Source organism: Mus musculus, chromosome X, assembly GCF_000001635.26.
Source record: "Mus musculus strain C57BL/6J chromosome X, GRCm38.p6 C57BL/6J".
Lineage (NCBI taxonomy): Eukaryota > Metazoa > Chordata > Mammalia > Rodentia > Muridae > Mus > Mus musculus.
Window position 1 is genome coordinate 70459753 of NC_000086.7, and position 25572 is coordinate 70485324.

Below are 25572 nucleotides of genomic sequence, written 5' to 3' on the forward strand. Positions count from 1 at the left end.
TACATGTAAAATGAACCACTTTATTGAACTACAGGAGCAAAAAATAGTGGATTTAACCACATTTTTAAGAGACCAAACAAAAAATGCTACACTGCTTCCCCTTTCTTCTGAAACAGAACAGGCTCACTGGAGGCCTGTGCCAAGGGTAGGACTAGGGTTAGAGACTTCAATTATGTGTGACTGAAGCCACTGATCAGGTGACCATGAATGAATCATTTGATTTAGACTGAAGGTTATTTTCTGGTATGATGGGTTCTGGGCTGGCTATACCAGCAGAGCCTGGAGAAACTGCTGACAGGTGGTGGTACCTGCATGCCCAGTATGCAGTGTTCTTCTTGCAGGTAGGCAGAATGCTCTCGACTTTGCAGGAGTTCCTGGCTGATTCTGGCCTGCCTTGGCAACCTTCTCTAGTGTCCTGGTCTCAAGGGGGCATTTCTTGGGCTTTTAAGCCATTTCTCCCACACCCCATGTTGGAAAAGCACAGAGCTTTCCTTGATTGTAGTAGCTGTGCTGGCAGAAATTCCAGGGTATCAGTGGGCATGGTAAGTGAGGTGGGGCATCTGACTGAGATACAGCAGTCTGAGCTATCTGCTTCTCCCATGGCTTAACCCATCCATCTCCAGCACAAGCTTGTAAAAAAATACTTTAACAGAGAATATGCTGTACAGAACTAGGATTTGACACTGTATATTACAGTGCTAAAATAGCTGTATAAATACTATATAGGCATGGAATCATGCCATTGGGAAGGGCTCACTGATGAGGCCCTGCAAACCTGCTGTCATCCTGGCTAAAGCTAAATTTCTGTACAGCAGAGACAAGGAAAGCAGGGCCGGGCTGTATCTGAACACAGCAGGTGTGTACAGACCTACTTATAGTCCCTACTGGCTACCCATAAGCAGCACAGCTGAGCCACAGATGGAAGTGGTCCCAGAGGAACCACATCATTCAATACTTTGATAGGAATTTTAGCACTAGAAAATCTGCCCAGACCACAGATGTGCTTTCTGTGGGCCTAGGCAGCAGTCATCCCTGGGTGGGTATCACAGGAATGAGAACACATTTCAGGTACCCATACGAAAGAAATAGGTTCTTTGCTCATGTGTCACTGGCATCCACATTGATAAGATACCCTTAGTCCCTGCCACCTATGTTCTGTTCTGAGTGGCTGGTTGACACTGGATGCAAACGAGGCTTCAGATGGTGGTCCGAGGTTCCAGGTCTAGGTTGGGGGCAAGGGAAGTAGGAGTGTGTGTCTCAGTGCACACACACTCCGGCGGCCCTGGTGGCGTCCTTTAGTCTGGCATTTCAATATTTAGTTTGGGTGGAGGAAGGACATACTTGCCAGGGCTCTGGGTGATGACTACCCTGGCCTTCTTGCGGAACATAGGTGCAATTTTAGGAGGTTCTGGAACTGGGGTTTCTTCTGTTTCCTCACTATCTTCATGGTGGAGATCATATGAAATGTTTCCATACTCTCTCAAAAACGGGAATATTTCAAGCAGAAACTGGCAGAAGTCTTTGCGAATACCAAACCACCCTGAAAAATAAGAATTTTCCCTTTCAAACTCGAGGCTTTCATATCACACAGCTTTCCTGAACAAGGAGCTCTACTGGCACTATGTATCACTTCACCCAGGTTCCTCACAAGTAAAGCTTGACCAGGCTCTAACTGCCCAATAAGCAGGAGTGGAGACCTCCAGCTCCACAGCTCCCCGAGTGAGAGCCCAGGCTAGCACTGGCAGCATCACCAGTGAGAGGTGGTCATTCTCCAGCCTGTAATCAGAGCTCCTGGTTGAAAAATTGGTGAGGTAGGCTGGAGAGTGCAGCTTTACCTGGCTAGCCATTGATTCAGATAGAAGCTGGAGCTATAGAACCACTGACTAGGAAAGGGATTCTCAAATACTGGCAAAACCTAGAGCATAGCACCTTCTTCCCATTTTCTAGACCCAGGTTAAACTAACTGGTGATGCAGTGATATTTAAGCTAAGGACTCCTGGAACCATCTGAAATCTGAGTAGACACAAGAAGGAATTGGCCAAAGTTGAGTCTGACCTCATGGGAACCCCTCAAACTAGGTCACTGAGCTGTGCTGCTTCAATAAGCTGTCAGCTTAGTGCTGGCTCTCCCAGGATAAAAACAACAGCTCAGCCTGCACTGCACTGTACACTCCCCACTTCCAAGGCGGGAAGGTGGGCAGTTCTCTGGGTTATATGAAGTGGCGCTCACAGCCTTATGAGAATGGTATCTTCCTCAAAGACCACCGCCAAAGCACATGCCATAGAACAGAGTAATCTAGACACAGTACTCTAGCTCTACCAAATTGGAAAGATTCCATTCCATTGAGGAGCATTCAGGACCCTGAGTCTTAGCATTTTGTAAAGAGCAGCACATGTGCAGACCACACACACACAGGGTTTCTTAGTTTGTGGACGTACAGTGGTTTCCTCCTTTCTGTCCAAATGTTGTTGCCATCAGTGTGATCAATGAGAGCCACAGGGGAACAAATATTGGAATACAGGAGAAAGCATTGTGGCCATCCAGTTTGTGAACCAGCAGGATCTAGAGAAAGACAAAGTTAAGGTGGTATTAATCCATCATCATAAAATGAACCAAATGTGTAACTGTTCCCATTATAATCCCTCCCTCTGTCATATCTGAGAAGAGGGAAGGCCACCATAGTATCCATCCAGGGGAAAAAAAAAGACCATGGGAAATATTGCATCCTCCCCCAGGGTCAAACTAAAGTCTACAAGCTGAAAGATCCCCACTGCCAGTTTTATGAGAAATCCTTCCCAGGATTTGTTCAAAGGAGTCAAATTTGTTCAATTATATCTAGTATTCCCTACTGAACTCAATACAAAACCGGGTAGTCCAACATCCTTTTAGAGTAGAAGCTGGATGTGGCCAAATGCCTCATGGGTAGAGAGGCATACTGCTCTCTGTGAGTCCTGCAAGTACATTCTCATTGTTCCAAGTTCCCTCTGTCTCTCTCCCAGAAGGACAGCAGTGTACCTATCTAGCTATGGTAGATGCTGTCCCAGATAAAGGTAGAATGTGGGAGCACAAGAGATTTCCTGTAGAAAGCTTACCTCAAAAGTAAGAAGAGGCACGACAATGGTCATCCAGCTCAGTGCCATGGTTATATGTGTTCTGCGTTGTTCTGCAATCACATCCATAGAGCGCAGGAACAGAACCGACCAAACGATGTAATAGAGGACCACCAGGCACAAGAAGGACATGAGAATCCACAGAGGGACACACACAACCTGGAGAGGAGTAGAAACACGATGTCTTGAGAGCTTCCCTGCAGCTCTGGCAGCTGCCTTTATCATTTTGCTGGCTCTGTTCAGGTAGTCAAGGGGAAGCAGGACTACAGACAGTCCTACTGTCCAGGACTGTCATGGAGATAGCATGGGAAACACCACATTCACCAGAGGACTTCCATGCAGGAAATAATGTCATTAGGCTGTCTTCCATTCAAGCAACAACCTGCCATCTGGTCCTCCAACACGGCATATTTTAAGTTTCTTCTGAATATACTCCCTCAGTCTCAAGCCCCCCATTTTGTCATCTACTCATTCCCATGCTTCCTGCCTCTCAGTCACTCACACACTCCTTCATTCTCAGTTCCTACTCCCTTACTCGCAGTGTCTTGCTCCCTAACTCAGTTACTGACATGTTCACTCTCACACATACACACGTCTTACTTACCTGCTCACTCATGTCCTCACTGCCCCTCACATACTCATGTCACCCCGCTCACTCCCTCACCCATGATCGCCCATGTACTCCTCTCTCCTACCCCCACTGAGTCCCCACGTATGTAATCCAGAAGAGTGGAATCCCCTTTTCCTCCCTTGCATCTTCCTCACTCCTCGCTCTCATACACTCAGTTCTTCACACTTACTCTCATATCCATCCTCACCTCTTCATGGCCCTCATTCACACACTTCCTTACTCAAATAGTCCTCGTGCTCACTCTGTCTAGCTGCTCCTCTAAGAATTATTCTTCGCTGCTACATTCTCATTCTGTCAACTTTCCCTCACACTTCCTCCCACAGCCCTATTCTGGCATTCCCTTGTAGACGCCCTCCTCCCTCTCATTCAGTTGCTCACATATGCTCTCATATCCTTTACTCAGACTTACTCAAGCACTCACTTCTGTATGTTTATTCTCACTCGGAGTTATTGAACACCAGTTACTGACTCCCTCAATTATCTATGTGTATGTGTGTGTCTGTGTGGGTCTGAGCACATGAGTAAGTCCTTATTTTTTATTGACTCTGTGCTATTTGCCAGAAGTCAAAGTTTTAATACATATTTGCAAAACCTATTCCTCAGTCAGTGACCTGTCTTTTCCTTTATTTTATTTTATTTTATTTTATGAAGTCTAACTTTATAATTTCATCTCATGGCTCATATTATTGGTGCCATGTATAAAGAATGTTTCACTGATTTGCAGGTTTTAATGACATGCATTCAGGAAAACATCCATACACATAAAAATAATAAAATATCAAAAACTTAAAAATTATCTATAACTCAGTAATACATTTTCTTGAATACTTTCTAAGAAAACATTAAAATAGTAAACAAGGATTTTTTTTTTATACACAAAAATACACCAGAGGTTGGAGACAAAAATAAAATCTTGTAATGTTTTTAGAACATCAGAATAATTATGATTGATAATAATTAAATGGTTCAAAATAGCTAAAAGAGAATAGCATTTTGAAAATTCCATGCATGAATAAATGATAAACATCTGAGGTAATATGGTAATGAAACTGATTTGATTATTACATATTCAAAACACAAAATGAAAGGTTCTACTGTTCTTCATAAACATATATAAGTAGGGTATCGTTACAAATTTAGAAAACTTAAACACAGATATACAAACGGGCACATTTAAAAATCACAAATATGAGCAGCAACTGAAACATTTAGACATGTTTCATAAATGCAACTTATGAGTCAATGAAGCCTTATGTGTCATCTTTACAATGATATTTGTTAAGAACAAATGCTTAAGTTATATTAAAATAAAAAAGCTGGATAGAAATGAATGTCAACTATCCATGTACAAGGGAGTAAAGGCCACTACTATGTCAGCTCCCAGGGTTGGTACTGTGATCAGTAGCTGCTGCTCATGCTTGCTTGTCTTTTTTTTCCAAATTTTTTGACACAAATATGAATTACTTTTATAATAAAAGATTTGTTTAAGATTTTTAAAAGGCTACGTACAAGCCAGGGCCAGTGGATAATCTTGTCCAGTCTTAAGGCAATGAATATAAACTGAAGAATGTTGACCGAACACAGGATTTCTAGCTAAAGATAAAGGAAAGAATCAGTTAAACAAGCTGCATTGAACATAGTGGTTGTTCGTTTAACATACTCCTAAGCAATGAATACTGTAAAACTTGAATGATATGATGCTGGAAGCTTCTGACTGTTCTAGCAACGGAAATGCACAGTGGGGTCTTGATGAGGGGAATTGCACACATGTGTCTTGTTTCATTCTTAAGGCTGGTTGGTGCCTTGGCTGTTTTGTTAAGACCTGAATGTTGGCCGGATAATGACCTTCTTTTGAAAGAAGAAAGACAAAAGGGGCAATCTATAATAGATTTCCTCCAAGCCTCCTTTCTGCTTCTGCTAATAATCAGTATACAGCTGATTTATAGGTACCCTAAAACTTGCTTCTACTTCTAACCAGGACTCTGCCGTAAATCCCACGCCTTCTTTTCTAGCTCTTTGAGGGCCTAGTCAGCTTAAGCCAACAGTTGTAGATTCGGTGTTGCAGCATTAATCCTGACTGTGCTCCTGCCCTTTCCCAATCAGAAACTAATTGCCAATTTCCCATTAAACCCAAAATGTCCAAATACAAGTAAGTTCACATCTCCTGTGATTCAGCACTCCTGGCCTAACCCACTTTTTGGGTACATTCCAGCTTTGTGAGGCAAGAATAACTGCATAAGGCCCTATTGCCACATCTTCCATTCTAAGCTACCAACAACTCCTATTTACCAAGGCCCTCAATACTAATAGGCAGCAGAATACTTTTATCTACATCTTACTAGGCTATTTTGAGAGCATTTTAAGGTGGATCTCCTTCCTTCTTGTACTAATAACTGAGTTTCAAGAGTCATATTGTCCAGTCTTGGCATGCTGTGAGCACTCAGAGAAGTTCTTCTTGGGCTCCCGTTCTATCCACTCCGTAAATGGCTATACTTGTAGCATTTCAGACAGACATCCCTTTCACTGAATCACACACACTCATTCACACTCCCTGGGGTGGAGGAAAGTTTCAGCAACACTGCAGATTAACATATTGCCTAGTGATTAGTTCTGAAATGTGCCTGCAAGCTAGCCGTACTGCTGAATAACAGGTCCAGTGTGCAGTTGCCACATGGCTCTCCTAGAAGCACCTGGCATTGAACTGATCGCCAAGTGAGCTCACTATCTCCTGAATGAGGTCCCTCTACTGCTTCCCATTCTCCTCTAAATCTACTAGTATATTGCTTTGTGGCTTCAGTTCCTTTCTAGTTAATTGCTCTGGCTTTGGATTTGGTCTGACTAAAATGGAATTCTGGCCTTTTTCCTTAATGTGTGGTCATGAATAAATTGTCTGCCTGGAAAAAGAACTGCACCTCTCTCACAGGCTGTTGTAAATATTTACTAAGTTGCTGCTATTTGTGAGGTGAACATCCAAATGTTTGACACAGATTAAGGATACTATAAATATTATCCACAATTGATTTCTTTATTACCATTACTAGTCTTAGCATTTTAATTTAATTCTATATGTTCTCTTCTTGGGCCTAAAGAGCTTACATATATAGATACTTGATTAAAAAATAAATATATGGGTAAATCAGGATAAGGCAACTAGAGGTCAGCTAAGGAGTGACAGCATAGGGTATGAGGTAGTGAGACAATTAAATTTTATGTATCAATTCAGGTGGACTATTTTACCAAGATATCGAATTAAATACTAGGGTATGTGTTACTTTGACAGCATCAAGTTTTTAAATACTGTAGGGTAAGTAGCCCTCATTCAAACAGTTGGAGGCTTTATCATGGAAAGGAGGAAATTTAGGCAACCTAGAGGGTCAACTCCTGCTGAGTCCCCAGGCTGCCTATCTATTCTATAGATGTAGGCTGCCAGCTTCACAACCATGTGGATACATTCCCTAAAGTCTCTCTCTTTGTAGCTATGTTTCTATCTATGCTAATGGTTGCTTAACAGGATTGACAAACACAGGTAGCTTATTAGACAGGACACTGGGAGAAAGCTGAAGGTCTTTGTTCTCTTGTAAACCACAATCTAGAGTTAATGATTAGTCTGTTCCTGATGAAGGGTAAGGGACTGACATTATAGTAAAACACAAATCTCACCTCTAGTGACCTGTCATGTCGAAAGCCCCAGACACATGCTGCAACAGACACTGGGGAAACAAAGAACAATGGCATGAAGACCAGAAGCCAGAAATGGCTTCCTCTCTCAATCCTGTCACAGACCAGAACTTCAAACATCAGCAGGAGCAAATGGATGCCCACAGCAATTAACATGGCTTTAAACTCCACACATGTTTCTCCTTCTGCTCTAAAGGGGGATGGAAGAAGAAGAGAAAGAAAAAAACACATTCAGAATCCTCAGTCCAAGTGCCCACAATAGTGCACAGCAAATGCCAAGTCAATTCCCATTCTGACTTTCAACTGTAAATATGCAAAACAAAAGATGAAGTAAAAAGCTAAATTAAACCTATCTTTAATAATCTTGCAAATATTCAGGAACACTTAGGTTCCTAACTTTAATCAACTATCAGTTACTTCTAAGATTATTGTATTAATTACTTCTGCCACATCTCAAGATCCTCACTTCTCACTGAATTAAAAACTAGACAAATCATATTTCATGCAATTCTATAAATATAATTCTCGCTTCACCTGCAAGTGTAGGTTACATTCAATAAGATATGGCAATCTTCTTAGGTGCTACTTTAAATGCAAATAAAATAAAATAACTTTTATTAATCTTTATTTTAGTATGATAATGAATTAAAACCTGTAAATTAAAAAGAAAGTTAAAAGTTTTGCTCAAATATTAGTTTAATTAGCTGTATAAATATAAATATAAACTATTAATAAACTAAAATGAAAAATGTTTACAATGTATTTGAAAGGCCTATAATGTTCATTCAAAATACAGATAAAGGGGGGCTGGAGAGATGGCTCAGTGGGTAAGAGCACCCAACTGCTCTTCCGAAGGTCCAGAGTTCAAATCCCAGCAACCACATGGTGGTTCACAACCATCTGTAACGAGATCTGACGCCCTCTTCTGGAGTGTCTGAAGACAGCTACAGTGTACTTACATATAATAAATAAATAAACCTTTTAAAAAATACAGATAAAGATTTGTGACCCGCTTGCCCTATGGGTGATAAATATTCTAGAGACTAGAACAAAGAGAAAAGAAGGTTACAGGCAATTCCTGTAGACTTCACTAGCATCCTGCTGAATACCACACACAAGGGAATAACTGTGTTTGTGCACACCATACAACCAGCCAGCCACAAACACAACTGTTTTTCTTACTTGAAAAATGTCAAAACCGAGGAAAAGGTACATATAACTTTTAAGAATCAATTAGTGAATGTTTTTTTGAGAAACAAGAACTAGATATCTGAATTTTTCCCATAAAAAAAGAGCTATAAAACCTAGGCATGGTGGCGCTCACCTTTAATCCTAGCACTTGGGAGATAGAGGCAAGTGGGTATTTATGCATTCGAGGCCAACCTGGTCTACAAAGTGAATTTCAGGACAGCTGGGCCTGTTACACAGAGAAACCTTGTCTTGATAAACCAAAAAAACCAAACCAAAACAACAACAAAAAAACCAACCAAACAAAACAAACAAAACACAGAAGAAGAAGAAGAAGAAGAAGAAGAAGGAGGAGGAGGAGGAGGAGGAGGAGGAGGAGGAGGAGGAGGAGGAGGAGGAGGAGGAGGAAGAGGAGGAGGAGGAGGGGAGGGGGAGGGGAGGGGAGGAAAAAGAGAGATATATACAAGAGATATAAAACCACAGATAAGGGCTGGAGAAATGGTGCAGTGGTAAAGACTGCTTGCTATTCTTGTAGAACACTTGAATTTAGTGCTCAACACCCACATTAGGGTGGCTCACAGCCACCTATAACTCAGCCCCAGGGATTCATCACCCTTTTCTTGCCTCCATGGGTATCCTCATACATAAGATATACATTCATATGAATAATAATAAAAATAAGTATTCAAATATTATATTTATTCATTTATTCATTCCCACCCTCTCTCTGTGTTTAGAGACAGAGTTTCACTGTGTAGCCCTGGCCATCCTAGAACTGGCTCTATTATCCAGGTTGGCCTTGAACTCAGAATTTATCTGCTTCTGTCTGCCTCCGAAGTGTTGGGATTAAATGTGTATGCCACTACTGCCTGGCATATTATGATCTCAGAGGGAAAAAGAAAAGACATATTCACACATTAATGTCCTTCATTTGCTAGTATTTGTTGTGTGGAGCTCTTTGAAAGTTCTACATGCTTATGAGATATGCACTTTATACAGTCTATAAACTATAGCATCTTTTAAAAGTTGTTAAATCAAGAATTTTTAAAGCTGAAGTATCCCCATCTTTTATATTCTTTCACATGAACAGCTGTTTGTATCTCACTGTCCTATTAGGAATACCTGCACTCATCTTCCTGCTGTAGATGTCTAATGGCTCTCACTCTTTCCACTCCTTTTCTCTCGTCCCTTATCTTTGAGAAAGGAAATGATGCAACTCCCACAGAATCCAGCCACACTAGGTTGTCACAACTTCCATGACTCCCAAAGCTCTACCTTGGTTTTTAACATCTGGTTCTTAGTTTACCTCAGTCTCCAGTTCCTGAGGGACTCATAGCCTTTGGCCCGAGTTCACTCCCTGGCATAACTAACAGGAATAGAGGAGCAGGAGAAAGGAAAGCCTAGTTCTAAATGTAAACTACCCAAGTCAGATGCCTGGTAGACATGGCCAGAGAACTATAGATACAGAGTGTTTCTGTGCTTTTTAGTCTGTTATGGCAAAACAATTCTATATTTGGGTGTCTGGTGCTACGCCTGTAGGCTTTCTAGGCATTAAACCATCCAGATTAACACTGTTCTGTAAGAAAATACATAACAAGTGTCTATGTTTTCAAAATCCTGATGAGGAATATTTGTTGGACTGCAGTTCTCATAAAAGTTCAAATAGAAAGAAATTGACTTTATGTTATCTCTAGTGAGAACCATCAAGATTTTGTTCTCTTAAGATATAGACCAGTGGGTTTTATAAAGCAGCATTACCGATACTGAGGATTTCGTGCCCAAACTCCAGTTCCAACTGATGCGCCAACAATGACCATTAACTTCCACAACCATATTGGAGCAAAGACAGCCCAGTAGCTCCATTGAATGATGCCATCCAAACGAAGGGCCAGTAGCACAGAGAACAGCAGCAGACAGGCATAGATGAGGAATTTACTAGAAGGAAAGCAAAATGTGAAAAAGAGTTCATTTTAAACAAATATCTGATAGTGAAATGAGGAGAAATAACAGAAACATTTTAGTTCATAGACTTGTCATGAATTCTAGGCTGGAGAGATGAGAACAGTTAAGATCACTAGCTGCTTTTCTAGAGGACATGGGTGCAGTTTTCAGGACCTAAAAGGCAGTTAATGATTGACTACAGCTTCAGTTCGAGATGGTACAACATCTTCTGGATTGCAGGGATCCTGTACAGACTGGATGCACAGACACACATGCTGGCAAAATACTCACATAAGATAAGGTAAAAATACATTTTACACTCACTAATTCCATAACAATTTATTTAAAAGTTCCATGTAGAACACATACTGTATTGGGGTTGAGAAAACAAAAGTGAGTAATTAAGTCTCCTGCTTCCAAGGGTTTTCTGATAGAAGTCTACACAGAAAGCCACAGTTATAATGTGGTGTAACATTTGTATAAATGGTAGTATGGACAAAGTGAGATGGGAGCTAGGAAAAGAAAGTATGGGATCTGCCTGAGGCAGTAGGAAAAAGAGAAGTGGTGACCATGGAACTGGTTCCAGAGGCAATTGGAGAAACAGAGACCCTAAAACAAATAATCAGGCTCACCTGTTAGTTCTCCTAAATTATTCCAATCCCATGAAAATTGGGCACAGCAGTGCTTTTTCCTCCACTTGACCACTGCTTTACCAATCTACTGTAGACTGGCTCTTCTTCCCAATTCATCACATGGAGTATGAAATAATTTTGTACCCAGATGTCAAGATATATGAAATTACTGTGTTTTTTCCTGCTTCTGAAGCTGACATTTTAAAATACAAGTATATGGTATCCTAATAATCTCTCAAGTTGCCTCTCCTGCCATTAGGATTTTAATTTAAAGGGCTGAAAAGATGCCTCACTAGTGAAGAATACCTTTTGTTCTTGCAGAGGCCTCAGCTTAAGTTCCCAGAACTCACATGGCAACTGACAGCCTTCTATGACTCCAGTTCTCCTATGCCCTCTTCTTTCATCTGTGTGTATTGAATGCAAAGTGGTACACAGACATACATGAAGGCAAGAGACTCATACAAAATTAAAATAGTAATTTTTCTAAAAATACTAATGTGAGAATTATGTTTCCAAAACACAAAATTTTGATTCTATATTCAAACCATAGATGTATCTTTAAAATGGAGTTATATCATCCACATCTGACTTCACAGCATAAGTGCATTACCACTGGGCAATGTGCCATGGGCCAGGCATAAAAGCTACTGTCCTTTCTAAAATATATATATATGTGTGTGTGTGTGTGTGTGTGTGTGTGTGTGTGTATACATATACATATGGATACTCACCAAAGAGAAAACTCTAACTATAAAAGTTCTAAACTGTTCTAAATAATGTTTAAAAACTATATATAAATTATATAAAAGTTCTAAATTACATGAATACAGCTGGACTCTTTTTAGAGCCATTGGGTTTCTCCAGTAAAATCTATTGCCTAGAGTATAGATATAGGTCTATATGAATGCAAGTAAGCTAGCCCCGTACACATATACCATACTTTAAGTGACATACTTCTGTTTATGACTTTAGAGACTGGCTCCAGCTGACAAACTATGGATATTTTCACAAATTATTAAAAGGACTGCACCTCTTAGGCTAAATAAAACTTTATTACCATACAGAAAAATGTTTTAGTAAAAATTTTAACTTGTTTTATTAAGGTACAAATGTTTAAGAGCATCTGACTAAAAAATATATACAAATGCACAAAATGCAGAGGAAACAAATCATTGTAAAGAAGATGGACACTCAACCATCCTTACAGCATTTATCTCATCTGATTTCGTATACTGATTCATTAAGATAACGGTAAGTGGAAACATGATGGAAATAATAAGTGTTCTACCGATTATTTCTGTAGGATTATTAAAGAGAGACGTTTATTTGGTGATCACTTTTCTCACTACTGGATCATATAGTATCAGTTCTACAGCACCTACACCTAGAATTCAGTACTTTTATCTGAAAATTTACTCACCATGTACACTTATGAACCATCACTAAGCAAAGCAATCATAGAAAGTCATAGCCAGGGCAGGGCAGAAAGTGGCACATAATGGGCCGAGCCCTGTTATATGGATTGTTTATCAAGAAACTGCTCCACCAGCTTGCCCATAGGCAATCTGCTGAGGGGCATTTTCTCATTTGTAATTCCCTCTTCCCAAATGACTATCTGATGTCAATGTGACCAAAAACTAGCTAGAATGGCTCCTCAGTATACTGGATTTACTCTGTCACAGGAGGAAGGGGCATGAAGGATGAAGCAAAAAACTTCAGAAGGAACCTGACCTGGATTAGAATCCTGGAGTGGTTCATAACTGCCTGTATGACTTTAGAGAACTCCAAGACTCTCTAAAATGAAACTGAGGCCAGAGAGATGGGTCAGTAGCTAGAGGCGCTTGCCACTGGCCTAATGGATAACTTGAGGACCCACATGCAGGAAGAAGAGAACTGACTCCTGAAAGCTGTTTTCTGACCTCCATAAGCACAGTGTGTCATATGTATCTCCACAATCAATAAATTAAAATGTGTTTAAATTAGAAAATAAAATAAAATGTGGCTGCAATCTTATTTGTAGGGCTATTGTTAAGAGTAAGGATACTGAAAACCAAACTGCCAAGTGAGGGTTGACACATGGTGAATGCAAATAAGCCATAGCCATTAACAACAATTAATCAGTAAAAGTCAAGACAATATTCTGACAACCAGTAGCTCTATATTTCCCAACAACAGATGTACAATCAATCACACAGTAATTCATTATCAATACTGACACTACACTCATACTGACAGATCAGTGGCCTGCTTTGAAAAATACAATCTTTAAGGAGTACTTGGAGTAATCAACACGATGTCATTTTTACTCTGCTGGAGACTCAAACCTAATGCCCTGTACAAGTGCCATAGCACTGAACTATACCCTAAGCTCAACATCATTTATCTTTAAAACACTACACACATTTTCTGCAGTACATACCCATCCTTCTTTTTAAATAATTATTTTCAGGATTTTTTACTTTATTTTATATGAATGGGTATTTTGCCTGTATGTCTATATACCACATATGTACCTGGTGCCTGCAGAGGCCTTTAGTGAAAGGTTACCAGCAATCAGATTAGTATTTCCCCAAAAAATTAAAATAAAACACAGCTTACAAAGACTAAAGAATGGCTTAAGATGGAGCATACAGGAACTCTGCAAACATAATTTACTTCATTAGTATTACATGTCCACATACACAAGCCCAGTAAGGCATTTCTTACTCATTGTTCCAGTCTAGAATACCCAAGAGATGGACCACCCTCCCATCAGGAGTCCACTGCTAATGAGCTGGTAGACTAAACAGAGTTCTCACAGTCTTCCAATGCAGTATGGCTACCAACGGCTGAAGGGCCTTCTCTAACAAATAACAACTTTATCCAAGGCCTTGTGATATAGTCAGGTTGCCTATTAAAGCCGTGTATTAAAGGTGGAGGAGATCTCCACCTCCTAGGGACATTCTGGAATCAGTTTTCCAATTCTGTTTAGTCAATTCTAATAGTCTGTTTAGTCAATCAAGCTATTAGAGGCTTCAGGCAGTCAAGAAGGATTCTTGGTAGACACAGTATGTTTTAATAAGTTTAACTTTGTAACTAAAAGGCAATTCTGAAAAGAAGTTCGTGATCAACCAGATCTGTGGTAGATGGAAATAGGTATAGGGTCAGCTATCAGCCCTTCACAGCTGGGTGCTAAACACTTTTCAATCATTCTGTGTCACTACTATTTCTAGAAAACTGACAAACTGCAGTGAATTCTCAGTGACTAAGATTTGCAAGGTATGAGAGGAGGCCTGGAGTCACAGTGCATGGTGTGGGAGCCAGCAGACAATACCAATGGCTGTTGCTGTAATGGTCCCCAGAGTCAAGAAAGCACATTGCCCTGTGCGTACTGTTAAGGTCTTTCCCAGCTTGTCAATACAACAGTTACACTCTGAAGGGGCACAGGAAGAGAGAGGGAAAATAAATAGTTCATACACCAGCAAGAAAGCAGTCATTGACAAGAAGGAGCTCTAGACGGTTCTTACAGGCTAGGGTGAGTTATCATTCATTTCACTAATACTGTGCCAGCCATTATCTCATGGATATAAATTTTGACAATAAAAGCTATGGGTTTAGCCTCACATGGTTTGAATTTCAGTAGGAGAGAGAAATATCAATTAAATAAACAGAGAAAAAGAGCAAGAGCACAGATAAGGCCTCTAAAGAAGACTATGATATTCTACAGAGATTGTACATGCAGGGAGGAATGGACCAGGTTGAGGAAGCCAGAACAACTTACTTCAGCAACTACCAAATGAACAGATATTTCAATGATAAATGGGACCTGAATCAAGGAGAGAAGGAGCTGTCCTATTAAATGAGCAGAGCATGATAAAGTCCTGAAGTAAGAGGGCCATGTGTGAACTGGTTCAGAATTAGAAACAGATAATTAGACAAAAGCACAGATCTGAGGTCTTAGCACAGGGTGCTTTCCTGTCAACACCCCCCCCCAAGTTTGCTCTCCAGATGTCTGAAAGGCTTTCGTCAGCATGGTGCAAGATTAAGATACAGTGTTATAAACTAGATCATCCACAGTTTATGAAACATCGCCAGCTAAGAAAAATCTACTTCTTAATATCACCTGGCCATTGTATCCCTGGAACATCTAGAAGGTAACACTCTTCCTTCCCACTAATGACATTGAACCAGGACAATGGTGGGGTACAAAAGACTTTTAATTTTTTCAGGGAAAGATGCATTTTATTCCACTTAGAATTTAAGCACAAATAAATGTGTTGATGATCATTATAAATCTCTTCGAAGTATCTCATTATAAATTTTAGACTTTAGTATTTGGAAGGGAAAAAAAGTAAAGGAAAAACTGGCTAAGGGTGTTATCAGAGGACCACTATTTTTGCTTTCACAACTCTTAGATAACTGGGAGATCACCTTGCAGCTTCTGGACTATCTGTCCCATAATAAACGATTTCTATTTGTAACACATTGTGCAATCAGCCATTAATTCAGGTTCAATAGCCTTGTGAGCAATTATACTCATTCTACAGATGAAACAGATAAGTGAGTTACCCAAGAACACAAAAAATTCAGCCTCTATTTCTGTTTCTTGTCACTCTCTCCAAACAATGAAAATACACAAGACCTGTCCAGCTTCAGTACCAACACAGTTGTCCTATAGACAAACCCTAATCCAGGAGCAGTAGAAGAAAAGCTATGGTTGGCTCTGTGGTAGTTCCTCTAAATGAACTCCTCTCCGTTAAGAAGGCTCAATGCCATTGATGATGACCACGGAACAAGGCCAGACTATAAACACAAAGACAGTAAGAGCACCCAGGCCAGAGGAGGCTTTAAATTTTAAAATTTTACCATTCTTAAGGAGACTGCACTCTAAATAGTCCCCTCTTCTCTCCCCAGTTCCTTTGTCTCCAACAAACAGCCAAGAAAGTGGCATCCTCAGGAGTGCACAATACAGCTACTTATCTGTTCATATTCCCATTGCTTCCAGGCTAGGACGGCCAAGCATTGCAAGCGCCTAGCCTAGGACCTCACGTACGGAGGAAGGCTAGCTTACTTGAGTGCGTGTCTTACCACTTAGAAATAAAATGAGCAGATATTCCTTTTAAATAGTAATGGACTTGAAAAATATCAGTGAAATGAACTCCTCTTGCAGCTTACTAAAGTAGAGAATCACTTGACTGCCCAACCTCAGTCTTGACTCAGTTTAGTTCCAAAGACGTTTTATAAGTGTCTACTATATGACAGATGGGTGGGAGGTGATGTGCAAGGGAACAACCAGGAAGTGGTTTCTGCTTTGGGAGCTCACAGGCCGCAGAGGGAACACTTTTACAACAGTTTGACAAGTGCAAGGACCGAGATTTATATACTTTAGCCAGTGTTTTCTCCACACTGCCCACTAGGTATTTCAAGTCTGGAAAATAAGCAGGGCAATATCTACTTCCTGCGAATAAACTTACATAGAGAAGGCTAAGAAAATGCGTTGGAGGCGATCAGGTTCACCCCCAAAGGCATTATGTAAGATTTACCATACCCTGGCAACGACTCTAAAATTTCAGTATCTCAGACATCAGTTTGACAAATAAGCGAAGAACGGCAGACAGGCATAAATCCAAGGAAAATCCCAAATGCTGAAACTAGAGGAAACATGTGCGAAGGTGGCTGGGGGTGTCAGGGTCAAGTGAGATGGCCCTGGCATAGAAAACGGGGGCAGGCGGAGCGGTGAGAAGAAAAATAAGAAAAAATAAATCGAGACAGAGAAGTTGAAATACCAATGAAAAAGGACGAGTGGAGATCAATGGGCTTCCCTCTGGGAGGACACTTCTCCAACCTCGACAACTTGGGCCACGGCGGGTTGGTACCAGTTGCGGAGGAAGAAGCGGATGGACAGACTCTGAGGCCAACACAGCTTTCCCGAGAGCAGCTGGCAGCCATAAGGAGCCTCAGGCTGGTGCCTGGGTGCTCAGACTGCAGTGCCTTGGCCGCCGCGCCGCTCCCAGCCGCTACCCGAACCCAAGCCCCAACCTGGCGTCGCCGGGATAACCGCCTCACCTCGGGTTGAAGTCCTGAAAGAGGCCCCTCAGGTTCATGGCGGAGAACTTCGCCGAGGCGTCCTCCTCTTCCCCCCGCCCCCCGCGCCGCGAAGCCTGCGCCTCACAGCGGGTTCATGCTGCCAAAGGCAGCTTCGTCGCTAACGCCGCCGCCAGGAGAAACCAGAGCAACCAACTGTCTCCCACACTCCTTCCGGCTTCCGTAGCTAGGATGCGCATGCGCTCTGAGACCCGCTCCCTGCTTCCCCCACCCCCACACCCCCTCCGCCCCAGCTCGTCAGAAGCAGGAGGTTACATTGATAGTGGATCTTTTTGCTCCGGGGTACCAGCCTGCCTGCCTCTGGGACAGAATCTCTACAAAAAGAAGAGGGGAACGTCCGGGGAGGGGAACACTGACTGGGTGGATGTCATAAGGAGGGAGAACGCCAAACGGGAGTACCTCAGTGAGATCATCACAGACACCTGTCACCTTGGCCACCTGTCACCCAGACCCATACCAGAAATTGAAGGTTTCCCCCCAAATTGACTGAATCTTGGCCTATGCCTACCAGAGTTTCCAGTAAATCCAGCCTGCATATCAACTTCCTTCCTGTGCCCCAAGCTACACAGATTTCCTGACCATCCAAACCTCACATTACCCTGCACCAGTCATCTACTCTCTCAGCCATCTTCTCATCTTGGGTTCCCACTGTCCTTAACAGCAGGTCTATTTGTCAGAATGCCTAATCTGGAGAGATGGAACTCATCCTTAAGCATCCTAATCTAGTTCAGAGTCTCCTTGACTCCTGCCTAGACTTGGTGGTCGCTTCAGATCTGGCTTCCTCCACTCCCAGACATACTATTTAGAATTGCCAGGTTTGTCTTATTGGGCAAGTTAATATCTTCAAGGCTCAGATTTTCTCCTCTATAAAAGAGTTTGTTTTAAAAAAATATACAGCCGGGCGTGGTGGCGCACGCCTTTAATCCCAGCACCCGGGAGGCAGAGGCAGGTGGATCTCTGAGTTCGAGGCCAGCCTGGTCTACAAAGTGAGTTCCAGGACAGCCAGGGCGACACAGAGAAACCCTGTCTCGAAAAAAATATATATATATACTTTTCTATCTGGTTAAGAAAATTCAGAGAGATCATGCATAGCATTGTATGTTAGATGCACAAAGAAGGTTGCTAGTTGTTCTTTTTGCCAAATCCGTAAATTCTTAAAGAATGCTCTAAGGATTCTATTTGCTTTTCAAATCTAAGAGTGGAACAACCTCATAGCAGAGGACTTAGTTTACCATTTTCAATTCCAGCCAGTTTGAACTGTTGTTTTTATGAATAATACAGCAAAACCTTAAACATTAATCTGGAATCATTACGGGTAAGAGTCATAGGTTGTTACAATAGCAGTTTCATGCAATTTTATGTTAGTGAGCCCCAGGGGGAGCTTAAGAAGATCACAATTGGGAGAATCATACTTTGCTGTGATGTATCATCTTTCTTTTGGAAACTTGAAAACATTTCACAAGTGGTAATTATGTTCCCTAACACCCACTGAGAAATGGATATTATTATATGAGCTGGTTTATGGATGAGTAACTTGGATGAAGCATTCAGCTACTGAAGCACCATGACCCTCTCTCAGAAATGTTGATCCACTTTCTCTGACCATCCTCCAGTTGATGCACAGTGTCTTGCCCTGCGGACTCTCCCAATAGATAGTAAAGTACAGAAGAGCCAAAGCACAGAGAAGCTTGCATAATGTGCACTGTGGGATCTAGCTAGTGAAGGCTGAAGAACAAAGATGCAACTTAACACTCTAGCAAACTAGAATGTTGTGGATGGCTCTATACTGCTTGCTCTCCCGGGAGAGGCTGTCTGGAATGAGGAATGAGTCACTCACGTGCTCAGGTGGCTTCTTGTGAACCCATCCCCTAATGAATAAAAGGGCCAATCACTGGGTGAGGAGGTGGGACTTCCAGGTTGGACAGAGGAAGCGAGGAAGCAAGGAAGCAGGAGGGGATTAAGTCCTTTTGGGAATGGGGATAGCAGAGGGAAAAGATGTAGCTGCTAGAGTTTTCTGGTATTATGGCGGATCCACAAGGATTCTCCACCGGAGGAAGTAGATTTTAATAAGGCTTACAAGATTAGGTTTTAGTTGTTGCACCCAGAGATTGAGTTACCATTGTTTCTGAACTGAATTTGTGTTGTGTTTTCCTTCATGTGCTGGCTCGTCTGGGTTCAAGAGAGAAAGGTATGGCGGCAAAGCATGTTTTTGCCAGATGTGCACCACAGAGGCCATGGGGGATTTGAAGCACCGGGTTGGCATGGTAGCAACCATCTGTGGGAACCTAGAGAGGTGGGTGGAGAGATTGTGGAGTTCTGAGTCAGACTACACGAGATAAAAACAGGCCAGCCATTGCCCCTAGTTCATGGCACAAGCGCAGGAACATGCCAGTTCTAAAATACTTCCCAAAAGTTAACTGCCATTGGACAGAGTAGCCAGCACCATTTTATTTTCTGGAGGTTTCACCCCAAGCAGACGTCAAGAAGACAGCTTGCTTGTCAGCTCCAACTTGAATAACATGTAATATGGTTTTCGTAAAAGCTCCATGGAGAGTGGCCAGGCAAGTTGCTCAGAGTCCAAATGCTACTTATGGTGAGCTCTTGTGTATTTCTGTAACTGAGACACTTCTCTATGGGCCCACTATTGCAATTTTAGCAGTTCTCTCTAGGGATGACATGACCATGTGGAAATTCTTATTCTGAATACAATGACAAAAATATACTATTATCATGTTCTTTGATAAGTCATGTTGCCATGAAAAGTACTGAATATACCAAAATAATTGCTATCTCAAAGTTCTGTATTTAATCTTCAAAAGAGGGAATTACCTTGAGTGCCTCAAATGTGCTAGATACCCAGCCATGAGCTCTACTTGTATTCAGTATTCACACTGGTCTCTGTGACGGACTTCTGAAGAGCAGAGACCCAGAGGAGAGAATCATAGTTCATTATGACATTTAAATTAGGAGACCTAGATCAGGGGAAGGAAGTGGTTCTTTACAGTCCAGATCGTCATGCTACTAGGACTTCTTCCCTGGGCTTCATTAATAAAGTGGAAAGGGTATAGAATTAAACATTAGTTTTATCACTAAATCCAGTGTCAAAAACGACAGCAGGCATGTATTCTTGGACCTATTAAAGATAGTCAGCCTGCACCCAGGGGAGAGATTGACAATTCTTTAGACAGGTGACACAGAGATGCCCCTGCTCAAAACTGACTTGCCCTAAGTTCCCAAAAGTCCAACCTTAAGTGCTACCAACTAGAGAATTGCTTCGAACCCCAGGATTTTGTCCACTTACAAAAAGCAAGTTGGGCCAGGTATAGTGGCACATGCCTTTAATCTCAGCACTCAGGAGGCAGAGGCAGGTGGATCTCTGTGAGTTCTAGGCCAGTCTGGTCTGCATATCAAGTTCTAAGACACCAACAGTTGTATAAAAAGACTGTCTCGAAAAATGCAACTTGTGTTTTCCTAAGAAAATCTATTGTTCCTCACTTTAGTGTGATTTTCATAAACCTGTGAGTTTTCTTGCCCTGAGATCTCCTGGACAGGAGTTTGATAGACTACAGAGCTCTGTTTGGGAAGTTGATGATCTAGAGAAGTTGGAAGGCTAGTGAAAGGGATGCTGGGATCTGCAACCTTTCCTATGTCTTTTCCCAGAGACTATAAGTAACAACCAACTCAGGGAAGCTTCTTTTAGAACTTGTGATTGGAAGTTTCTTAGATATGATAAGCCTACAAGAGGTCACTGACTAGATTCGTATAGAACTTGATTTTGTTCTCGATCCCATCTTGCTCTAATTTCTTAGTCTCCTCTTCACTTTCCTTCCCTACTTTGTGTTTCTGTCATGTTCTTCTGGCCCCAAATTATTTTCTCTAAGGATTATTTAAGCAGACTTAACATATAACCTTTAGTTCTTCAGTCTACTTCATCCAAACTATGGATTCTAAACACCCTGCATTGTGCCAGATGCAGTAGGAGGTGCTAAGAACAACCAGAAATGCATAGTCAAACGCAGCATTGTGACTAAGTCCAGGACTTGAGAACTGAAGAGCTAGATCTTAAAGGACAAATTTCAAGCTGTGAAAACAAAATTACAAGCAGAGAAAACAATACTCCGAGTGTCTGCACCTACCCTTAGCTTCTCTAGGCTCACTAGGTCAGAAAACAAATCTGAGCAGCAATAGCTGAAAGGCAGCCACATGGCCAGGAACAATTGAATCAGTCTCTAGCCACAAACCTGAGCAGTTCCCAAACAGCTGGAGGAAATGATCTTGGAGAAGGGTATCAGAAACACCCTCTTTTCTGGCAAACCATCAGATAGGTTGGCGTCTGAGAGCTTATCACCAAATTGTTTTACCAGTTCTTACTCTTATTAGCATTGACTAAGCAATGCTAAATCCAGTATACAAACAAAAAGCTCAGAAGAATTTGTAATACAGGTAAATCATTTAAACACTGTTTCCATTGAAAGGATACTGGAGACCTATGATAGCCCATAGTTATTTTTTGTGGATTTTTTCCTTATTTTGTTTTTCTATCCACTAGAGCTGCCAGATCTGCCTCAAAATAACTCACATGAAGTCGTTCTTATACTATGCTAGGAAGAAATTGTGTGATACCCAAGTTCTGTTTTCCTATTACGGACTTTCAGATCATGGACCCAAGAAGATTTTTGTTCTTATTATAGAATAGCTTACTTTTAACTGAGTGTGCATAGCGTATAAATGTGCAAATGTTCATTTCGTAAGTACACATGTGTATGAGTGTATCCATGGATGTGGGTCATGCATATGGAAGTTAAAGGTCAATATAGTGGATGTCTTCCTCTCTCATTCCCAACCTTAGTTTTTTATATAGGTTATCTCACTGAACCTGGAGTTCACTGAATACTCAAAACTATATCTGAGCCGGGCATGGTGGTGCACACCTTTAATCCCAGCCCTCTGGAGGGACAGGCAGGAGGATTTCTGAGTTCGAAATTTCTGAATTTCTGAGTTCAAGGCCTGGTCTACAAAGTGAGTTTCAGGACAGCCAGAGCTATAGAGAGAAACCCTGCCGCAACAAAACAAAACAAACAAACAAACAAACAAACAAACAAGACTATCTGGCCAGCAAATTTCAGGGCTCCTCCAATCTCCGCCTCAGTAAAAGGAGCATTGTAAGCATGCATCATCACATCCATCTGGTGCAGGGGATCTAAACCCAGGTCATGATGGTTTTGCAGCAAGCATTTTACTGACAGCCCTGTCTTTGATGCCTAGGGCCATACAGAATGAATGACAAAGGGCTTTAAAACTCCTTGGAATGCATCCCACAGGTTACCACAGCCTCAGGGGTGGGGGTAGGGGTGGCCTCAGTGCAAGCATGGCCCCAGGAACTACATGTCCTTAGGACATCATGCTGATCTGGAGTTCTGCTCTGCTTGCTGCACACATAGCCCTCTTAATCTAGGAATTCTATGGGAACTTTAAGGGGGTTTCAAGTCCCTCGCTGGGCAGTATCTCTGGCACTCCCAGTACTAATGCTTGATCTCTTTCAGGCATTGCTGCTGGAGCAGATTAATCAATGAATCACCAAACTAGAGAAGAACTTAGAGATGTAGATTGTCAGCAGCCAACACCTCCCTTAGAGAGCATTTGGAAAAATAAAATTGTTGGTGAAGCTAGGCTGAGATGTTTTTACTACTGGCTCTGATGTAGAAAATCAATTTGAACAATTTGAAGTTTAGAGAGACACACTCTTCTTATTTAAGCTAGGGACTTTTCATAGTCAGGAACAAGAACAATGGCAACACTGGCTGAGGCGACTCTCACTGAGGCTGAACTGGTGATAATTGATTTCTTATGCCCCTTTTGGTTCAGCTTCCTAATATGATTTAATAAGAATTGCTAGTGAGTACATATGCATTCTGAGGATCTAAAGTAGATATGACTGATTGTTATGTAAGAGTTTAGATTTGTGATACTTTTAAGATTCTTACAAGATTGCTTTTAAGGATAAATAATAAAATAATTACTCCTTTCTTTGTACATGCAATTTGCTGCCTGCCAGTAAAAGAACCTGTCAGAAGAAAACCACCTTGCTTGCTTATGCTTTGTTGATCTATAACAAGTTGCTTACTTACGAATGTATGTGTTTTCTTGGGAATAATTTAGTTTTTGTGCTTTCATTTGTGTTTTTTTGGGTTTTATTTATTCATTTTTTACCTGTACTACTTGATGTTATTTTTTTTGTAAAGGTACTAGGGAACAGACTGGTTTTTTTCAAAATTCTTTACTAGAAGAAAACTAAAATGTAATCACATTGTAATTTTATACTGCTTGAAAGATTATGTTGGGATATAAAAGCTATGAAAGAAAAAATAAAGTGTGGGGGTTGGAACATTGTTTCTGGTATATATGTGTGTGTGTGTGTGTGTGTGCACGCACATGTGCGCGTGTGTAAGTAAGATCAGTGTGAGTGGGAATTAGAACACTGTTCCTTCCACCCATCAACTAAGTGTATGTCCATACATATGTTAAGCTCTGGGTGTGGGTTGGGGCTTGCTCCATCCACCAACTGTGTGTATATATGTGTGTATGTGTGAAATTCCTAGAGTCTGCTTGCTGGACCTTTGCTCTAATGATTTAATGTGTAAAAGGGTATATGTCTGTTGCTAGGTCTGTATGCATGTATATATGCATGTACGTATGTTTGTTTGTTTGTATGTATGTATGTATGTATGTATTTGTGTGTATGAAGTTATTTGGACTCTGCTTTTGGTTTTTCCCACTTTGTGTGTGTGTGCTCTCCAATTTTCTCTCTTTCCTTCTCTCTTGTCTGTCGCCTGCCTGCCCCAAAGAGTTAAAAGAGTTCAATGTTTTTCTGCTGGCCACAGGGAGTGCCTGCTGCAATGAATCAAACTTTGTTCCCTTAGAGAAAAAGTCTTCAGGTAGCTTCTCTAACTGCTGGCTGCCATGGGCTGCAGCCCCAGTAGGCATGTGGATCTACCCCATCAGCCACTCTAAGTACTGACCCTCAAAGGCTGCCTGCCTCAGTTTACCCTACTGGTGAAAACTGGTCTTCAACAGCCTCAATTAATGTACATATGGATTGTATGATACATACTGAGTCAGCATCACTCATGTTACAGTCTTGGAGAGGCTTATATTCGGTATTAGCAACCTACTTTGTATGAACTTAGATAATACAGTTATTTGAAAATATTCCTTCAAAAATGAATTGAAACCTTATTTCCAAGTTACAGTACTTGTGAAAGCAACTTCATTTGACAATAGGGACTTAGTAGTTAGATGAGATAATTAGAATGGGTTGTTAATGCAATATGACAATGTTCTTACGAGAAAAGGAAAATCTGGACACATACACAAAGGGGAATCATCTATATGCTTCTTGGGGGCACATGATTATGGTTTCAAGGCCTCGCAGAAGCCCCCAGTTTCCTGTGGTGGCCATGAAGGAAGGAGGCTCTCACCTGCTCTGGCTTGCACAAGTCAGTCCCTGGATGACACAGGTCTACCAGGAAGCTGATAAAAGCAGCAGATGCTGAAAATGTACCTGCAGTGAAGTAGAAACGTAAGGGTTCTTTGTAAAGTCTCTGAGGCTTTCTAGAGGTTCCCCCACCCCTACCCCACACTGCTGCATATTTCCATTTATTCTCCTGGTCCTCTGGGCTTTTCTCCTGACTCCCCCCATACCTGATCCTGCCCCCTTTTTCCTCCCCGACCTAGGTCCCTCCCTCCCCATGTCTCCCAGATTATTTTGTTACCCCTTCTAAGTGGGATTGAAGCACCTTCACTTGGGCCTTCCTTCTTGTTAAACTTCATAGGGTCTGTGAGTTCTGTCATGAGTATTCTATACTTTTTGGCTAATACCCACTTATCAGTGAGCATGTACCATGCATGTCCTTTTGTGTCTGGGTTACCTCACTCGGGATGATATTTTCTAGTTCCATCCATTTGCCTGCAAAATTCATGATGTTCTCTTTTCTAATAGCTGAATAGTACGCCATTATTTAAATGAACCATATTTTCTGTATCCATTCTACAGTCGAGGGACATCTGGATTGTTTCCAGCTTCTGGCTATTATAAATAAAGCTGCTATAAACATAGTGGAGCATGTGTCCTTGTTATATGTTGGAGCATCTTTTGGGTATGTGCCCAGGTCTTCAGGAAGAACTATTTCCAATTTTCTGAGAAACCACTAGATTAATTTGCAGAGTGGTTGTACCAGCTTGCAATCCCACCAGCAATGGAGGAGTGTTCCTCTTTCTCCACATCCTCACCAGCATCTGCTGTCACTTG

General features: G+C 41.4%; 1 protein-coding gene across 3 annotated transcripts; it reads right to left on the reverse strand.

Annotated features, from left to right (window-relative positions):
• On the reverse strand, positions 1–17428 carry Tmem185a (transmembrane protein 185A). Of its 3 annotated transcripts, none has more exons than XM_017318471.2 (7): positions 17226–17428; positions 10366–10542; positions 7402–7604; positions 5251–5334; positions 3093–3269; positions 2439–2562; positions 1–1540 (listed from the first exon to the last, which is right to left on the reverse strand). In XM_017318471.2, the coding sequence occupies exons 3-7, from the start codon at positions 7573–7575 to the stop codon at positions 1296–1298; spliced, it is 804 nt and encodes a 267-aa protein (XP_017173960.1). In that variant the 5' UTR covers positions 7576–7604; positions 10366–10542; positions 17226–17428; the 3' UTR covers positions 1–1295. The 3 variants fall into 3 exon arrangements, with proteins under 3 accessions (XP_017173960.1, NP_001344679.1, NP_001028500.1); NM_001357750.1 differs by having other exon boundaries at positions 7402–7609; NM_001033328.3 differs by lacking the exon at positions 5251–5334 and having other exon boundaries at positions 7402–7609.
• Positions 17429–25572: the final 8144 nt, after the last annotated feature.

Bases quoted from the DNA above. Each gene is read 5' to 3' on its own strand.
- Tmem185a (NM_001357750.1), bottom strand. From the start codon at position 17,263: ATGAACCTGAGGGGCCTCTTTCAGGACTTCAACCCGAG. The intron at 2,563-3,092 runs GTAAGCTTTCTA...GTCTTTCTCTAG, and splicing joins TGCCTCTTCTTACTTTTGAG to ATCCTGCTGGTTCACAAACT. The intron at 1,541-2,438 runs GTACGTCCACAA...CTTATTTTTCAG, and splicing joins ACAGAAAGGAGGAAACCACT to GGTGGTTTGGTATTCGCAAA.